Consider the following 13,324-nt stretch of genomic DNA (forward strand, 5'->3'; position numbering starts at 1 on the left):
TAGGGAACAGTGAAGCAATCTAGCAATGGAAATAAAAAGGAATGAGGTCTGAGCAGCTGCGTACTGTGGATTCCTCTTCATGCCACAGAGCATTCTTTCCCCCTACTATCTGCCATTGGCCTAAGCACAAGCCTGCTTTGAAGTTGGACACAGGGGATGGGAACTTTTTAAACATTTCATTTCTGCATTGTTGGCTTTCATCTCTGACATACTTAAAATATGCTGCAGCTTTACTTGGAAAAAAAAATAAAAGTCCACAGTAATTCAAGTAATCCCAGAGGCCCAGGGCTCTGCACATTAATATTGTGGTTTCTTTGAAAAAATACATGAGTATTTTCAAGTGGAATGAAAAGGACATTATATATTTGTCCATGTGGTATACTATATACCATGCCATAGCCTGATTTGTCCTGAAACATTGCTGTTGCCTATTTGTAAGCAGCAACATATCATTACAAACTATAGGCGACTGAATATCCTTTTACTTTGATTCTATTTTATATGTGCTCTAAATGATGATGGATCATTTTTGCCACTGGGATGATGAGACAGGTAACATGAGATTTATTTCCTCTGTCTCTTTCTCATATGGAGTAATGTGACCTGGCGGAAGTATAGGAGGAAGTTTACTGAAACTAGATTTTGAATACACCCCACTTACTGATTAAATATGATCAGCCAAGAAAACTTTTTGGGGACAGATTGGTATTATTGAGGAACATGCAATATTCATGAACTGGAACAATTTTACTTCGGTGACTCAGAGCTGCACAAAGACAGGTTTTCCCAAGAGCTGAGCTTTTTGCTCAGTCTGACACTCTGAGGGTTTGTACCGAGGTAACTGGATTGATTTTAACACCAGGGAATGAATTTATTTTATTTAAAATATGTTTACCCCGCCTCTCTATTTAAAATATTTGAGGCGGCTTGTAAAAATGTTAATTTTTTTTTTTAAATACAGACCAAGTCTTAGACTCACATTTCCAGAAGTGGCTTCCTCTATTTTTGAGTGGCTCACTTTTAGGAACCCAACTTGAGAAACCCACAATGCCCACCACTGCATGAACTGCAAATTGGCTTAAACTCTCAAGCCTGGAGTCCATGTCTCCCCACATCTCTTTGCATGCCTACAAGGACCATGGACAATCTATCCAAAACTAGTATTTATGTGTATAGAGATTTAAGCAAATACAGAATGAAAGCAGCCAACTGATGTCTACTACATCCTTTTGTGGAAACTCTATACAGACCATACAGGCGATGGATGTAAAACAATGGAATACCTCACTTCCAACATCCATCTGTGGTTTAAAAAAAGCAACAACAGGATGCTAAGATGCATAAGGAACAGGATGGAGAACAATACGGAAAATATTATAATGTCATATTATAAAAAATTATAAAATCAATAGACTGGCCTCACCTGGAATTCTCTGTGATGTACTGGTCACCCCATCTCAAAAAGAATATAAAGGGGATTTAGAGACAGATAACGAGAGAGAGTGATTAGGGACCTGGAAAAACTGTTGTGAAAATTGAAAAAATAGGGACTTTTTATCTTAGAAAAGAGACAAATACAAGGGGCATTTATGAAACTGAATGTTACCAAATTCAAAATTGATAAAAATATTTTAACAAAGCACAAAGACTGCGGAACTCACTGCCACAGGATGTTGTGGAGGCCAAGCGCTTTAGTTTCAGACACACACTGGACATTGATATGGGCAAGAAGAATGTCCAGAGTTATATTAAAATACAGTTAACAAAAAGTAATATAAAATTAGTATTTCAGGTTTAAGACCATCTCTAATTATTACAGATTATTATTTGTTTTGAATGAGAAGCCTCGGGACCATGACCCTATTGTGCTAGATACTGTACAACACAGAACAAAGAGATTATCCGGGTCCTAAGGCTCTTACAATTTAAGTAGGATGGGGGAAGATTACTCAACGTTTGCCTATTGCAGGGTGTCTTGTGCCTTCATCTGATATATCTGGTGATGGCCACTTACAGGGAAAGACTAACTGGACTAGAGGGATCATAAGTCTGATCCAATCTGGCAAATCCTCTTTTACTATCAGGTTGTGTCTAGACTGGCAAGTTTTTCCGCAAAATCAAATGATTTTGCGGAAAAACTTGCCAGCTGTCTACACTGGCCGCTTGAATTTCCGGAAAAGCACTGACGATCTCATGTAAAATCATCAGTGCTTTTCCGGAAATACTATGCTGCTCCTGTTTGGGCAAAAGTCTTTTTCCGAAAGACTTTTGCGCAAAAGGGCCAGTGTAGACAGCATAGTATTGTTTTTCGCAAAAAAGCCCCGATCGTGAAAATGGCAATCGGGGCTTTTTTGCGGAAAACCACGTCTAGATTGGCCACAGACACTCTTCCGCAAAAAGTGCTTTTGCGGAAAAGCATCCTGCCCAATCTAGACGCGATTTTTCTGAACATGCTTTTAACGGAAAACTTTTCAGTTAAAAGCATTTCCGGAAAATCATGCCAGTGTAGACATAGCCTCACAGTATTTAACTCAGTAGTATTGCAGTATCAACAGAAGACTAATATTGGCATGGGTTGTGTGTGGATCACTGGCTAGGGCAGGCTAGCCCTCAAGCCTGTCCTTTCAGCTCCATACCCTGTCCCTTTCAACCCCCTGCCAAAGCCCTCTCCCTCTCCCCTGCCCCCCAGCTGCTGGCTCCCATCCCAGGCTAGCACTCCTGGCATACTGAAAGGGCAGGTGGCGCAGCTGCAGTCTCCCCAGTCTTGGAGCACCGAGAGAGCGCGCGCATGCAGGTGCTGTGGCTGCAGCTTCCCTAGCCTCAGAATGCTGGGAGTGAGTGAGGATGGGAAGCACCGTTAAAGCCTCCGGACGAGTGGGTGCCATTGCCGCAGCCCCACCCAGCCCCAGACAGTGGGTGTCACTGCAGTCCTTCCAGCCCTGGAGCATGGGTGGGTGGGCAGTGCGGCTGCAGGCCTGGAAGCCAGGCCATAGCCACAGAGTGAAAGCAGAAGGTCTGGGGCAGAGCCTGGGAGGGGCCACGCCTGGCAGTTTGGGAAGGCATAGCCCCTGCCAGCTGATGGGGCCTGCTGCCCACGAGTATTAGTTCCATTAATAATGTATCAGAGCAGTTGTCATCATCAGCCTCATACCTAATAACGACACAAGAATCCAATGTGAGATCAGTGGAAGTCAGAGGTCAGGGGCCCACTGTGACCAGCTGGGAAGGGGAGTGTAGAAATGTCAGGGCTAATCAGTTCTCATCAATTTAAGAAGAATAAGCACTAGAGCCACTAGGTTAAAGTGCTGAACTTCCACCTTAAGGGGGCTAAATCCAAAATGTCATTGCCCACAAACAGCAGCGTTATTTCGGCATAACTGACATTATTTCAAAATACCAAGGAGCATGTCTACACAGCAAGCCATTATTTCGAAATAATGGTGAGCTGGAGGACTTCTTACTCCAACTCCTGTAAGCCTCATTTCATGAGGAGTAAGGGAAGTCGAAGAAAGAGTGTTCTCCCTTCTATTTCCTGCTGTGTCAACAGAGCCAAAAACCGAATTAAACGATTTCGACTTCAGCTATGCAACTGATGTAGCTGAAGTTGCGTAGCTTTATTCAACTTTAGCCCTGCTGTGCTGATGTGCCCTAACCAGAATAGCACAAAAGGGATTTGTCACCACTGCCACAACATTATTTATCATTTACAATGGGATATCTGTTTGTGAGCAGAACAATGGGTTTATCTGTCTTTGGACTGCTGAGCATTAACACAGCTTGAGCATTTGTGTACTGCTGAGACCACCACAAACTAAAAAAGATTGAGCATTAAGGGCCTGATTTTAAAAGAGGATGAACACCCACAACTTCATATAAAATTAGAGCGCTATGGTGTTCAGCATCTCTTAAAAAAATGATAATTTATAACGGTTGGAAAAGAGCAAACAGGTGACTTAGAGACCCGCTACCCAGGCCCTAGATTTTAACTCTTGCACTCCCCAACAGTAACCTGCAAAATAATACATTATAACATTTTAACTTTTGTTCTGTTTTTTGCAAAACATAATGGGCTGATTTTCCACAGTGGCGCAAGATCTTTAAGAAATCTTACTTAAAATGACACATATAACACCATCTGTATTGGAATTATTCTTACCTGCTATTAGATCATGGTGACCTATAGATCTACCACATTTCCCATCCAAAATGTGTTGTGAAGATGTGTGGAGTTGCTGTATAGCTAAGCATTCACTTAGTACATCTTGTTCAATATCAGTACATGAATGTAGCTGCAAGAGGAGGATAAAACAAAGAGCTCTTATTTCAAAGTAAACCAAACTGTAGCTAATTGAATTCATATGTCTGTTTGGTTATAGCCTACATATAGAAGGAAGGAACAAAATGTCATTCTTAGGAACTTAGTGTAATTGAGGATATATACCCAGTACTAAGTATTTCTAATTAGAGATCATGGGGTTTTCTTAAGCACACAAGTTAAGTGCTAATCTTACATCAACAGCATTTTGGTGCAGAAACACAATGTACCCTGTGTTTCTTCAGATTTTATGGCATAAATTAGCTATATATTTCTGGCTCTTTGTAGTGTTTTGAGTTCTTTGAAAAAAGGATTACACCACTTTTTGTAACTGTGACACTTGGAAAGACTTTTTGATAAGGAAAAACAAGTGTGCTTATCAGATTAAAACTGGCAAAATAAAGCATAGTCAGGAATGTGTAAAAGGTATCACTGATGTGTCAGCTGGTTTCCATGTAAATTAATGCTTTGGCAAACGTGTCTGAAGCATGCTCTGAAAACCACAATGTCGATCATATTAAAAACAGCAGAAGAGGAGAATTAAGAAAGAAAAGCATTTCTAATTCTCTTTCAAACATGCTTATGTTGCCAAGTGTTTGTCATAATATAGTTCTCAAATTACACAAACAGCCATCGTAGTCTGTGGCCATTAATAAATAGTTATTGTTTTGAAGTTTACAGTTTTGCATACCAATCTCTCTAGGGATTAGTTATTCTAAATGCAAGGCCCAAGCAAACCTATTTAGGGTTCTCTTAACCAGGCATTTGTTTGTTTAAGATCGATATCTAGCATTTCGGATAACAATCTGCAGCTGAAGCCAATAAAACTTTAACTACTATTAAATTAACCACTAGCATCCTAGATTCCGTTCACCTAAATTTTTTTGAGAAAGAACTAACAAACCTCCTCTGAGATATGGACTAAATATTCAGGGTTCCTCTGATGTAAATCTCTGCCTCAAGCATTTTTCAAAAAAATCAAAGATGGTGCCTATTGGTAGGATGCCTCAAAATGTAGGCAGAGCAACCTGTTATTTCTTCTTGCTTGGCTATGTCATTTCTAGTTAGAACTCAGCAACTGCAGATAACAATGGACAGCTTTGCCTTTGCTAAGTCATAACCCACAGACAATGAAGCAAGTGAAAACAGCTCTTTTCTCATTCTTTCTGGTTCAGATTGGAGAGGGGAAGAACCTGGAGTTGGTTTTAGAAACACTGAACTATATTCACAGTTGCACATTTTCACCCTCCAATGTCATTTTTCTTATTGCTTCTTTATTGATGATACCTGACTTGTTTTATTTTCATAGAATCTAGGGATGTGAAAGTGTAACTGTGTTCATAGTTAATCAATGAGCCTGGGCTCATCATTTAACTTTCACGGTTACATGCAGGCTCCCCGGTACATGTGGGTGGTTGACTGCTGCCCCGTGTAACTGCTGACAATTTCAGTGGTTACACAGTGAATTAAACATATTTTAGCATCCCTAACAGAAGCCTGATCAAAATACATTCAGATCTACTCCTGTCTTTGAAGCCTTTTTAATAAAAATCCTGAATGGCTCTAGGATCTATGTAAACATAGACTACAATCGTATAAATACCTGTCTATATACTTGGAGTCAACGGGACTGCATGTATGCCTAGAGTTAAGGACATATAGAGTTTGCAAGGTGGGGTTATATGGAGTCCTGATTACTAGTGAAATCACCTCCTTTGTGGGGAAAATCCAAAGGGGAGATTGGAAATTCTTGGGCCCTTAAATCTTTTAATATCTCTAGTTTGGAGCTAATAGGTCCCATGTGACCTGGTTGCCAAGGTCAATCAGCAGAAATAACTGCATCTCTCTGCAGGATCCCGACATCAGCGTGAGTCAGTTGATCATATCTCTGTTCAGGATCCTAAAACTTGATCTGTTCTTACAAGCCACTATGAAAAATGGTGCACCTAAAGTACTCTGAAGGAACAAGAGGCAAAACCAAGGAACTGCAGGGGAAGAGGAACAACTAAATATGAAAGTTATTCCACTGGACCCAACCTGTGATTAAAAACCCCTCTAGCAGCCAGGTTTAGCTTAGCTCACCAGGGAGAGACAGTTTTGGAGCAAGAAAGTGTTTCTGTAATGCTGACAGAGCCTCTACAGCCTCTGTAAGAGGTCTAAGTCTCACTACATGGGACAGTACACCACATCCAATAGATATGCGGGTTACATTTCCACATAATATGGTGCTGACAGAGCTTGTTTGCACTGTAAATGCCCAAGAGGATCATGGGAAATGTCATAAAAAGCCATCTTCCTCCTGCCTTCCTTCATCACCACTGCTTACACCAGAACCCTTGGAACTGCAGCTTTTAAACCCCATGTAGAGAGCTACTGGTGGTATGTGGGTAGAGGGATACTGCAGCAGTTACTTCATCTCCTGTCCCCGTTGCATGTACTACTTGTTGGTATTGCTCTGTTCCCAGCTTCTCAACAGGAAGAGGAAGGCCATACCATTTGGGCATCATTCTTTGTCAGGAAAAACCCACCCTGAATTCAGAACTTTACTGGGAGTTTTACCACATAAAGACACCCTTTCACTGTGGCCCATACCTGACTCTGGCCTCTGCTCGACATGCACACCTACGCCATTTCCAAAGATTTTGTCTCTTCTTCCTCTACAGCACGACCAATTCTGGCCTCTTCCTCTGTCAGAATCATGAACATTTATCTTCCTCCTTATCCTCTTATCTCCTGTCCTGACTGCTGCACCCACTTTCTCTCTGGCCTTCTTGCCACCCATTGTGCTGCTCTGTGGTCCGTTCAAAATTCTGCTGCTAAAATAACCTCCATTGTGATACTGTCACCTCTCTTGTTGAGTCCCTCCACTGGCTGCTGCACGCCACTCCATTAAATACAAGCTTCTGGTCCTTACCCTGCAGACTCTTTACTACTAGCTGTTCCCCACCTGCACTCCCTCTAGTGTCTTGTGTTGTCACCTCCCATCCGTTCCATCATCCTAAAACCTCTCCTTGCTCCAATGCCTACAGATTCTGACCAATGACTAGGTAGCTGTTGTGCTGTGACTGCAGCTTACTATTCTAACCACAATTGCGTCATTGTTACCTTATGTTCCCCTATATGCCCTTTTCTGTTGTGTCCACGTGTTATCTCCTCTCAAATACTTAGACTGTAAGCTCTTTGGGGCAGTCACCATCCTTTCATTAACTGGAATGCAATGCCTTACTACAAAAGGACCCTGATCTTTGCTTGGGCCCTGATCTTTGCCTGGAACCTGCAAATACTACCCCAAGAATAGCAACAGTATCAATGAATTCAGGATTGAACTCATAGAAACTAATGGTTTCTGATTTTGTTTTTTATAAAATGCAGGCGGGATAGAATACTAATAAATACATAACGACCAGTGTGGGTTTGCAATGATCTATAAATGCATTTAAAACACAGGTCCAATGAGCCATAGAGGGTATTGTTTCCTAGCCTACTAAAATATCACATCTTTCCTGAATTTTACACATTTTATAAAATAATTTTATACGTGTGTGGGGTTCAAATGAGCTCCTAAACTAAGAAACCTATTTGATCTGGGTGTGAATGAGAGCAGAATTTGGAGTCGTATGTCTGAAGGCTGAAGAGGAGGGAATGTGAAAGACAAGCCTGGTTTAATAGCACAGAGCAAATCATTCTGCAAGGAGAAAAAGAGCACTGAAAATCACTACAACAAGAAAATGGGAGTGTGAATGGCCACAGTGCTTAAAAACCATCAGGAAACTGAACTGCAGTTCAATTTTTGCCTAGCAAAAACACAGTGAAATCCCAATTTGAAAAAAACACAAATCACAGACCAATTAAAAACAAACATATTGATGACATTTCAGTAAGTGTTCATTTGAATGTGCCACAGTTTTGATCGATGGTCTTACCTTCTTACGCACCTGTTGTTCTTTGGCAGAATGAGCTTTCACATGTTTGCGCAGGGAACTTGGATCCGTGTAGCGTTTGGAGCAACCAGGAATTTGACAGGCATATGGTTTCTGTAAGTGCATGGAAAAGAAAAAGAAAGAAAAAGCGTTCAGCTTTTATAAGTGCCTTCCTTTATAATATGAAGCCTGAGTTTAACAATTAAAAAACAAACTAGCTAAGATTCTAATTTATGGGAAAACATATTGTAAAACCCCAAGCTGCTTGCTCAGCTTGCAACCTCTAGTTTTGGAAATACTTCTGTGTGTAAGAAGTCTGACTGTGGGCCAGCTGTGGCACACACAGAACAGCAGTGACAGCTCATATTCTGAAGTCAGATCAAATACTGAGAACACGTAACACATCTCTGTTCTTATACTTTTGAGGACTGATTACTGGATTGCATTAAATCATAATGAGAAATAAGAAGCTGGGGTTTGGGACCATCATAGCATTCTCACTTTTTGCAAGTACAAAAGTAGTACCTTCGGCCTCTTTAGAGAGGTGACTATTTTGTATGCCTCCACTCAGCACTTGTCCAAGTGTTAAAAACATCTAAGTCTCATGATCACCACCCTCCCCAAAAGAGAAAAAACACTGGTTCCTGATTCTGATTTCCTACTGGTTTTACAGACAGTGTCATGTATGCTGCAAAGCAAAAACTAAAGGCATCAACACTGGAGTGCTTTCATACGTTCTTCCCATTCCTATTCTAAATAACATGTTTGTTTTATTTACACAATTTATAATAATACAAGCAACACTAAACACAAACATTACAGCAAATCAATATATGTAGAAAAATCCAGCTTTGTCAGAGAAAGACTCTTCCAGCTGTGAATAGTGTCTGGCAGATGTTCTCTCTCCTATATGGTACAACATGAAGATCTCCAGTGGTAAGAAAAGCTTCACAGTAGTTCCAGTGGTTTCCTTTAACATGGTAGAAAGATACATCTCCTACAAGTGGGAAGAGCACTCCTTTTAGCTGGAGGGCATAAGCTCCTGCCTGTTACAACAGAACAACGGCAGGGACCTCCTGGTAAGGCAGTGGTTCTCAAAATGTGGTCTGCAACTGTCTTGCAGGCGGGCTGCAGGTTCAGAGCTCACCCACCCCTGCAGTACGGAGCCTGCGCTGGCACTCAACTCCCCTGTCCTTCCACGAGGTTGGAGCACCAGCGCTGGCTTCCCAGTGCAGGGACGGGGGTGAGCCTCGCAGGCCGGATCCGGCTTGTGGTGGCAAAAAGCAGCTCCGCACGCTGCCACTCCCCATCCCCACCCCCCAACTTGGGGAATGGCAGCACAGGAAAACACTTGCCTGGAGGCTTTCCCCTCTGTTCTCATTGGCCAGAATCATGGCCAATGGGAGCAGGGCCAAGCCCAGAGCCAGGTAAGCTCCCCCATCCCTCTCATGCCCAGACCTTGCACTCCCACCCTGATTTAGCATCCTCCCTCCTGCCAATATCCCACGCCTGTACCCTATCTCCCGGCCAGACCCCACACCCTCACTCCCTCCTTCATCCATTTTGTCAGAAAGGTCTGTATTGACTGGGGTGGGCCACAGGCCCAAAAGTTCAAGAACCACTGTGGCATGGTCCCAGCTAATGCAAGCCTGACCAAATGCCTTTTTTTTTTTAGCTGTGCCACCATCTCTCAGCCCTGACAAACAAAAGGCAACCTTGAGACTGTTGGGGGAAATCCTGAAAGACTGTTATTCATTATTCCCAAGATCAAATGAGTGCCTTTGAGTGGACCTGATCATGATATTGTCATTTCTATCTTTGAGTCCCTGAGCTAGCTCCTGCACGCCTCTCCATTAAATACAGGTTGAACCTCTCTAGTCTGGCACTCTCTGGTCCGGCCACATCAGTGGGTTGGCATGATTTTAGTTAGCCACATGTCCATTTACCATGGATGTCGCCAAGTTTCCTGCAGTCCCATAAAGTTTGTTCATAGCGACCAGTCCTGGCTCTCAGGGTTCTGCGCTGTTATCTCGCTCTAATTTACCCCTAAATGTCTTCTAAGAGCCCACTAAGCAGTGGAAGTGTTGGCAATGTGGCCAGACAATACTGAGCTCCTGTGGTCCGGCTAATTCTCTGGTTCGGTACTGGTCAGGTCCCTAGAGAGGTTCAACCTGTACAAGCTTCTGGTCCATATATTTGAAGATCTTCACTACTCAATGCTCCCTACCTAGATCCCCTCTTGTGTCTTGTGTTGTCACTTCCTTCTGATCCATCATCCTTAAACCTCTCCTTGCTGCGATGACTACAAATTCTGAACAATGACTAGGCAGCGTGTTGTGATTGCTGCTTTGTCACAATCAGGTGGTCACAAATGATCACTTCATGCCAAGCCTCACAAAGTCTCTAAGCGGAGGCTAATTTTGCTGGGGGGGGGGTTCCCCTGTGGTGTTTTAGAGCACACTTGCCTGCATGCCCATAGTGCCAATGTACCACGCCAGAGGTGCCTCCGGCCACGTGCCAGTAAGTTGTTTTAGTGCTCGCCCATGAGGTTTGGCTTGGCCTCTCACCTTTGTGCTTTGATCCCCTTCAAAGGCTGACCTCAGAGTCACATATCTGAACCTCTTCTCTTTCCATAGAAAACATTCTGGGACAATACCTTTCACCTGCAGTGCAAAGTGCACACAAGCCCACCTGCACCCCTTAAGCTGTATGTGAAGGCAGCAAGGGAGGAGTGGGATTGGGGCAGCCAGCAAAATGGTAATAGGGGTGCCTGTTGCACCCTTGGTTTGCACAGAAGGGGTGTCGTACAGAGGAAAGTGATGGAGGCGCGATTCTGCAGTCTGCAGCTCCATTCCCATGATGTGGTTCTGTTTTATCCCTACACTTCAGTGGGAGAAAGCCCAGTTACTCTGGCTTGATACAAATAAAATGAATTTCAGCAGCATTGGAAGAGTGATGACACCCCTTCCTATCTGCAGCACAGATAACTTCCCTAATTCTGCTTTCACCATGGGAAATATGACCTAGTAATTTCAGTTATTTGATCAAACCAACCCAATCTAACAGGTCCTGGTAATTATTTACACATTCTCCTTTCTGAGAAGATAAACGATGGGTTGACCCGCATGCAGAGTTTTAAATCAATACCAAATGTGCTCCATAAGAAATAAGCATCCATATAAATCCCTTTTTTTTCTAGGTGCCTCCAGAGTGTAAGTAGTCCTGTTCCTTATACCAGGAGGAAGTTTCCAAAGGAAAAATAGGATCATTCACCAACTCAAAGCCTTAAAGGCCAACATAATGCCTACCCAGAAACCTATATAAGAAAGTAGATTTATTGAAAGTCACTAGAATACACAGAAACCAGACTCCTGAGGCAGGACTATAGAAACCTTTACCAATTTCCTCAATAGAAGAACCAGCAGAATATTTTTCTAACCATGTAACACTATCAGTGATAGGGAAACTAGATCAACAAAATGCTCATTCTTAAAAATTGCCTAAATCTTTTTTGCTAGGACATTCACACAGTCCTTCAATATATGCTTAGTTTTAAAAGGGGTCTCCAGGTCCTCTGTGCTAATATTACATCTAACCTTTACAATAAAATCATACATGCATCATTAATCGCTTAAATAGACATTCTATAATGGGAAAAAATGCTAAAAAAACCCCAACAGGTCTTAAATGGAGCAAGCAAATTAATGTTAGTGTCGGCAGAATATGAATATAGTGAGAATTTCAAAGAACCTGTAACAGGGAAGCATGAATAACAGTTTCAGGAAAGTTGGAAAGTTAGTCAAAAATTATTACTGTACCTTTGCGCTGATGTATGAGCATTTCAGAGGTTAAGAAACAAAGAAAAGGAGAAGAAAAGAGAGAGAGCTAAGTTTAGAGATTTCTTTGCAATAACACATACATCAACAGATATAAGACTGGGTTATTTTGTTCAGTGTACTGTATAATTGTACAAAAGCTCTAGTAAATGATATTCCATTGGCGAATCAAGCTTATAAAAACACTAATATATATATAGCTTCAAGCAGTTAAACTTCAAAAATGTGTATCCCATACAGTATATTCAGTTTCAAAAGAGAGACATTTTAAAACTAATTACAAATTCAAATATTTCAGGTTGACTTTCAAATAAATAAAACATTGTTATTGTAAGTGTGCTTGGGTTTGGAAAATGTGACTGACTCGCTTCTCTTACTTGTTTGTTTTTGGAAGGCATAATGTACATTACGCATTCCTTAATGCTGCACTGTCTGAAATATGTAGCTGCTTAAAAAGTAAATATCAATTAAACTCAAAAGTTCTGCCTCATAAACACTCGGCCAAACGTTAAACCATATATTCACCTCTTTGAAAAAGATAAAGGAATGACTCTTCTTATTCTTCATAAACTCTAGGCTGAGATTTAACTGGCCTATGTTGTGTGTCTGCTTCCTTTGCCTTGAAATTGACTAATTAATTTTTTATCGGGTTTAGGGTAACTTCAGGACAAATTAAGTATTTTAGAATGGCTACTCAAAAAAACTGATTAAAGGGTAATATGTCAGAAACCCAAGCATCCTGGAAAAAGGGCCAGCTAACATGGCCTTTCTATTATGGATCAAGAAGAAAAGCACATTTTGTATCTTTTACTGGTTCTCCCTTTGCAGATACACGTCCATAAAACTCCACTTCTGAGAATCACACTGCAGAGTAAGGATGTTAAAAAGTGGGTAATTGTGTAACAGTGTAACTGCTGAAAAACTCAGCGATTACACAATAATACTTCCCCTCGTTCCCGCAATGGTAGCTGGCTCCCCGGGAGTCGGCTTTTAAGTTGGCTCCCTGGCAAGTACTAACTCCCGCCTGCCAGCCCCACTCCTAGGGATCTGGCTACCGCCCTGCACTCCTGCCTCTGATACAGCTCCCTCTGACTGACAGGCAGCAGCATGGGATGGCAGCCACTCCCCAGGAGCGGGGCATGAGCCTGTGTGTAACCATGAATGGTAACCAATAAGCCCAGGCTCATCGTTTAACCATTTACATGGTTACACCTTCACATCCCTACTATAAATATTCTCTTCTCCTGGCAGGC

The 13,324-nt window shown here is 42.0% G+C and overlaps 1 protein-coding gene across 8 annotated transcripts in view; it reads right to left on the reverse strand.

Moving 5' to 3' along the window:
• The window catches only part of GLIS1 (GLIS family zinc finger 1), a 287,375-nt gene that overhangs the window by 41,505 nt on the left and 232,546 nt on the right, over nucleotides 1–13,324 (reverse strand). For 7 of the 8 annotated variants that reach the window (XM_089780431.1, XM_089780428.1, XM_089780430.1 and 4 more), the window contains 2 exons: nucleotides 8,239–8,349; nucleotides 4,157–4,289 (listed from right to left, as the gene is read on the reverse strand). In XM_089780431.1, coding sequence (XP_089636557.1) covers nucleotides 4,157–4,289; nucleotides 8,239–8,349 — 244 coding nt within the window. The remainder of the gene's footprint in view (nucleotides 1–4,156; nucleotides 4,290–8,238; nucleotides 8,350–13,324) is intronic. The other variant, XM_089780429.1, reaches the window with a different exon arrangement.

The sequence above is a fragment of the Pelodiscus sinensis genome, chromosome 9 (assembly GCF_052426305.1).
Source record: "Pelodiscus sinensis isolate ZL-2025 chromosome 9, ASM5242630v1, whole genome shotgun sequence".
Classification (NCBI taxonomy): Eukaryota; Metazoa; Chordata; order Testudines; family Trionychidae; genus Pelodiscus; species Pelodiscus sinensis.